The sequence below is a fragment of the Aptenodytes forsteri genome, unplaced genomic scaffold, assembly GCF_000699145.1.
Source record: "Aptenodytes forsteri isolate BGI_AS27 unplaced genomic scaffold, ASM69914v1 Scaffold146, whole genome shotgun sequence".
Classification (NCBI taxonomy): Eukaryota; Metazoa; Chordata; class Aves; order Sphenisciformes; family Spheniscidae; genus Aptenodytes; species Aptenodytes forsteri.
In genome coordinates this window covers 7,594,127-7,600,167 of record NW_008795128.1, presented here as the reverse complement: position 1 = coordinate 7,600,167, position 6,041 = coordinate 7,594,127, and the positions used below count along the sequence as shown (strand labels likewise).

Below are 6,041 nucleotides of genomic sequence, written 5' to 3'. Positions count from 1 at the left end.
GGACCTCGCCTGCTGCCCTGCACTGCCGGGAGGCAGCTTCTCCGGCCTGGAGCCCATGGGGCTGCTCTGGGCTTTGCAGCCCCAAAAGCCCTTCAGGCGGCTGGTGAAGCGGGATGTGCAGACCCCCTTCCTCCTGCAGCTGGAGGTGTTTGAGGGCCATGGGGAGCCCCCCGGGCGGCTCCTGGCCCAGGTGCAGCACGAGCGGGCGTTCCTGCGGGACGGGGTGCGGAGAGTCCCAGTGCGAGAGGGGAGGATCCGGGCGACGCTTTTCTTGCCCCCCGGTGAGTATCGGCCGTGCCGGGCTCCTACCCCCGCGGGTGCTGCCTCCGCTCTCTGCCCTGTGCTCCCGGGCCCGCAGCCAGATCGCCTCCAGACTCCTCTTGAGCCCGGTACCAGGCAGAGGACAAGGGGGAGCTGGACCTTGCCAGCTGGCACTGGGCACTCTTCAAGGAGCAGCCTGATCAGCCCAAACAGCTTTGATCTGCTGGCCACACTCCTCACGTAGTGCAGCTACACGGGCTAAAACACATGTGAGTTTGTTTTATTGACGTATTGGACATGAAGGCATTGACCACAGTACCCTTTTTGTTTCCAAATGCTGTGGGAGGTGGTGTCAGCCAGTCTTCAAGGTACCTTTCCTCTACCTGGCTGTTTTCCAGGGAATTCAGCTAGTTGAAGGTTGCTCTCCAAAAGTCGAGTCCTAAGCCTGCTGCTTCCCTTCCCTTCCCAGCCTCCCCCCAGATCCTGAACTTAGTAATGTCATAGTTGCTGCAGTCCAAGCTGCCTTTTGCTGCCACATTTGTCCCCGGTTCTTCCCTGTTTGTGAGCAGAAGATCAAGTAAAGCATTAGACAGGTTTGCCCTTACAGTATTTTTGTCAGAAAATAATCATTGAGAGGGTCTGTGAGGTTTCCAGATTGCCTGACAAATGCTGTGTTGTCCTCCCAGCAGCTGTCCAGACTTCTGCTAGTTGTCTGTAGGAAGCCTCATCTCTTGTCTCCTCTTGGTTGAGTGATCTGTAGCAGCCACACCACCACCACATCCCACCTTTCTTTCCTCCTGTGACCCAGAGGCTTTCACCAATCATGTCTCTGGAACCCCATGTACACAAGGAGCTCCTCTACGTAGCACGTGACTTCCCCTCTTCCCCTTCTTCCCTGTCTGTCCCTGGTAACTCCTCCATGATAATGCCAAAATCATATGTGCTGTCCCAGCCAGTGTCCCGGACTCTGATTGCGTTGTGGCCCTGTGGCTGGAGGTGAATTTGCAGTTGTTCTTGTTTCTTGCCCAAGTTCTTCATGTTAGTCTGCAGACACCTCACCCTCCTTTCTGAGCAGGAATGGGAGTCTCCCTCTTGGCCTCCTCCTTTCCACACTTTGTTATCAGTTTGCAGCAATCCCTCTCAGCTCTGGACTTCAGTCCCTGTCCCCTGATGAACCTAATGTAAAGCATCCCTCACCAGGTTACCAAGGTTGGTTGCAAATACTTTCTTCTCTTAATCCCAGAATAAATGGCTATAGTACATTTATACTGAGAAGCTGGAACCATCAGAAGATGAGATTTTTTTGATCAATCTTCTGAGAAATGCACTGGGGAGAAGCCTTCTGGGTATTTTTGAAGCAGAGCTTGATACTTTTGCAGTGAATTTACATGATATGGAGAACTAGTTGTGGCTGTCAAGGGATCCCTTCCCTTCCAGCCACGTGTTCCTTGATGTTATCCAAAACATTAGCAGGCCTGCTAATTTGTGCTGTCTTGTTTAGTCTTGAAGCAATGTAGCCATTTACTGAAAACTGGCACGGTAATTTAGGACCCTTAGCACCATTCTGCTGCTCTATGTTTTTTTCTTTTTTAAAAAGACATATTCTCAGGCCTATGAATTTGGAACATAAATTAAAAATTGTGGGTTAATGTGCCCTGTTGTGTGGTCTTTTGCAGGAAATGGCCCCTTTCCGGGGATTATTGACTTGTATGGAGCTGGAGGAGGACTCCCTGAATACAGGGCATGCCTGCTGGCCAACTATGGCTTTGCTGTGCTGGCTCTGGCTTTCTACGGCTATGAAGATCTCCCCAAAGAGATGAAGGAATTCCACCTGGAATATTTTGAAGAAGCCGTAAACTATATGTTACAACACACCCAGGTTGGTTTGTTCATTGACACTCACTCACTAGAGGGAACTCTCATTAGTCAGGTCCTGTCAGACTGCAGATGGGGCAGAGCTGCTGTACTTAAAATAGCCTCTCCGTTCAAGTTGGCTGTAATTAATTTGTTTTATATCTTTAACTCCCATTACAATGGTTCTCTGGCAGATTATTCCAATTCTTCCTTTTGAACTGGCCAGGTGACACAGTGACACATAGGTCACATACTGGTAATTTCTGCTCCATTCAACCCAGTGTCATAACTAGGGTACTAGTTGCCTGGACGCTTATTGGACTTCCAGCGGGGCTTTTAGGTTTATGCTCTGTAAAATGTCCTTCAGAACTAAATGTCCTTTTCAACCGTGGAGCACATGATAACCTTCTGTGATCCAGGTCTCGAGGAAGTCCACCAGTACACATTTGTTGCTGTGTATTGTATAAGCTGTTAAAATCACTCCAAATGTTGGTATTTGGTGAGCATGGGTTTTAGTAGCTAGTTGTGAACTTGGGGATCCTTCTAAGTCAACACCTGTTGGAAGAGAACCCTGCTTGGTTCTGCATCTCCTTCCAAGTAGCTGTGCATGACAGTAACTAGAATTGCATAAGGCAACACTTGGTTTCTCTGGAGAACTCAAAATAAATACCTTCCTCAGCCTCAGAAAGATGAGTAGTTGTTAAAGGTCTTGGTTGCTTTTCAGTCGCCCTAACCCTAACTGCTTGTACCACCTCTCTGCCCAAAAAACTTTGAAAATTGCTTTCCCCCCACACTTTTTTTCCCCTGAGAGCAGTACCATAGCCTCCCATTAACACCTCCACTGATACCCTCACCATGTTTTTAACACGTTGCGACGTTTCAGCCATATTTTCTAATTTCCCCCTTTCCATGCTTCAAAGTCAGTGGGTTTGGAGCCTATTACACTGGTGATAAGGTACAAAAGGTATTAAATTTTGATGCTGTCTCAGAGCCTTTTTACCCTGAGGGTCTTTGGATATTGGAGCAGTTGTGATATTAGCTAACCTTCTTCCAATATCCTTAGAGGATTTCAGCACCCTGTAAGATCATTTAGCTTTCCTATTCTAGTTAATTTTCCTGTGTAAAAGAAAATGAAGGTAGCCTATTCTAGATTGACTCCAGAGGGCTGTACAATTCGCTTAGAAAAATGGTTTTAATAGGTTAATTTTTTAAGATACATATTAATGAGTAAGCTACCTCAGAATACTTCCTTTTCACTGTGAGTTAGGCACCAAGCATACTAGAGAAACAGGAGAGCAGCTAATGTGGAGTCTGCTACCCCATGTTAACTTCTTAATAGGGGAATCGAAGACAGTGGTTGAATATAAGAAATACGTTATCATAACTGTTGACAGTATCATAGTCATTGTTGACTTTGAGCATTTTGCACTGAAAGAAAGCAATTGTAGAAGAGGCCTCCCCTGCCCCATCCCTCTTCTTCCCTGAACTGCCTTATAAGCAAAGTGAATCTGGGGCTGCACGTCTGCATGCTTTTTGCAAGCACAGCTGTACCCTCTGCATATGCTTCAGCACTGAGCCTTGTAGCTTTGTTAGGATGATGCTGCAGCCTGAGCAGAGCTTATGATCATAAATCAAGCATGAAACAGTGCCCTAGGGTCCCTCAGTCGTGGACCCTGCACACAGGACCTTAGATGGCTATACCTGGGGTCCAGATTCAGGACAGACACTGCTGCGAACATGGCAACATTTTAAAGAAGTGGTGTGCCGTGGTTTATTGCTTGTGGTTTCTCTTCTCTCCCCTCCAGGTTAAAGGTCCGGGGATTGGGTTGCTTGGAATCTCGAAAGGGGGTGACCTGTGCATCTCCATGGCCTCCTTCCTAAAGGGCATCACGGCCACCACCCTTATCAACAGCTCGGTGGCAAATGTGGGCGCAGTGCTCCGCTACAAGGACATCACCATTCCACCCCTTGGTGTCAATGCACAACGCATCAAGGTCAACAAGTCTGGGATTGCTGATATTGTTGATGCACTGAACAACCCACTAGAAGCGCCTGACCACCAAAGCTTTATCCCTTTGGAGAAGGCCGAGTGTCGCTTCTTGTTCATTGTTGGCCAGGATGATCGCAACTGGAAAAGTGAATTCTTTGCAGTTGAGGGGAGCAAACGTTTGCAAGCTCATGGGAAGGAAAAGCCTGAGATAGTCTGTTATCCTGGAGCAGGGCACTACATTGAACCCCCCTTTTTCCCAATGTGTGCAGCCTCAATGCACCTGCTAGTTGGCAAACCTGTGGTGTGGGGAGGGGAGCCCAAGGCACACTGCGAGGCACAGATAGATGCTTGGCAGCAGATCCAAGCTTTCTTCCACAAGCACCTCACGGGCAAGCCATCTGGAACATCCAGTAAGCTGTGATGTGAGTTAGGTTACTTTACAGATGAATCATAGAATCATAGAATCATTGAGGTTGGAAAAGACCTCTAAGATCATCGAGTCCAACCGTCAACCCAACACCACCATGCCCACTAAACCATGTCCCTATGAAGATGCTGGTGTTTCAAGTTTGTTTTGTTAAATGGCTCTGAATGAGAACAAAGAACACCAGAGAATAAGCTATTGGGTTTCTTGGAGGATGATAGTGGGTGAGAGCATGACAGCCGCTTCCTTTTAACACCCTCCTCTAACCTCGGTTAGACGTCTTGGCTTCCTGTTGTGTGTAGTATGGGATTACAAGCTGTGGAAAAATGATGGTGGTAAGGCTGGGTCTGCTTTGAATGTGAATTTAAGTGGAAGGTAACTCATCCAAGCTGAGAACTGGGATGAAAATTTGCCTTGGCTTTCTCAGAGGAAACATGTTGTATGCCATTGCCCTGACCAGAGCCAGCTTTGTGCTCTAGTTTTTCTGGAAGCAGCTGTTCTCCCTGCCTCCAGTAATCTTTCTGTTTTCCCTGTGCACTTCCCTCTCCTTCGTTGCTCCTTCCTCTTCTCCCGTGTTACTGAAATGGATCTGCCTTAACACTTAGTAATATCTAATATTTCACTTACCAAAAGCAGCAATATTGTGCCTGCATCCTCAGATAACACATCTCCCATTTATACACAGCAACAGCCCATAGCCTGACGCGACATTCTGGGCACACGCAATAGAAATGAGACATTTTTACAGTTTTGGAAAGTTCATAAGCATGAAGAAACAACAGTATTGGACCCGTTGGTACTCATGCCTGGAACTGCTCATGAGCGTCTCCTCAGCAGGGCTGGATATCCCTGTGTAGGTTCACAGCACTGTTGGAGGGCAGTTTCTCCTTGCCTGTACATTCCCTTAATGCCTCCACAGCTGCCTGCTTGTAAGCTCTGCTAAAAATAGCAAGGTTGCAAAGCTGGTACGGCAGCTCCTTGAGGCATCTTTGCCTTGCCCACCGAGTGCTACGCAGGCAGGTTTGTAGGAGCTGCCGCCGTGTGTGGGGAGGCAGGCTGAGAGGGGCAGTGAGGCGGTGGCATTGCTGTGGCAGGGACTGGTCTAGGCTAGGCCCTGCAGGCCTCTGGGCTTCATTTCTGGTTTTCTGAGGAGCAGGGGGGCAGCAGGGCGCTCTCACCCCCCGTCTGGGGATTGTCAGTAATGTCTGGCACCCAAGTACGAGTTTGAAAGAAAAAGCACTGAATATTGCTCGTGGGGTGCTGATGAGTTTGCATTATTGTTTAAAAATAAGGTTTTAACATGTCGGTGCCTTACAAACACAAGGTGAGTGGATATAGTCTAAGTTGCTGTTCGTGTTTTATGTGAATTCTACTGGTGTGTTTATGCGTTTTGCATTCACTGTATTTTTTAACGGATTAAAATGAAACGTTCGCCTCTACCAACGGCTCGCTGCTCCGCACGGTTTGGGGGAAGGCTGCAGGGGCGGGAGGGTGAAGCGGCGCAGAGGCGGG

At 48.2% G+C, this 6,041-nt stretch overlaps 1 protein-coding gene across 1 annotated transcript; it reads left to right on the top strand.

Moving 5' to 3' along the window:
- On the top strand, positions 1–5,968 carry LOC103897573 (acyl-coenzyme A thioesterase 1). Its single transcript, XM_019471617.1, has 4 exons — positions 1–281; positions 1,938–2,140; positions 3,921–4,548; positions 4,652–5,968. The coding sequence occupies exons 1-3, from the start codon at positions 56–58 to the stop codon at positions 4,524–4,526; spliced, it is 1,035 nt and encodes a 344-aa protein (XP_019327162.1). The 5' UTR covers positions 1–55; the 3' UTR covers positions 4,527–4,548; positions 4,652–5,968.
- The last annotated feature ends 73 nt before the right edge of the window (positions 5,969–6,041 follow it).

Excerpts from the sequence above, each read along its gene's own strand:
- LOC103897573 (XM_019471617.1), top strand. The coding sequence starts at position 56 with ATGGGGCTGCTCTGGGCTTTGCAGCCCCAAAAGCCCTTCAGGCGGCTG. Across the intron at positions 282-1,937 it reads GACGCTTTTCTTGCCCCCCG|GAAATGGCCCCTTTCCGGGG; the intron begins GTGAGTATCGGC and ends GGTCTTTTGCAG. Across the intron at positions 2,141-3,920 it reads ATATGTTACAACACACCCAG|GTTAAAGGTCCGGGGATTGG; the intron begins GTTGGTTTGTTC and ends TCTCCCCTCCAG.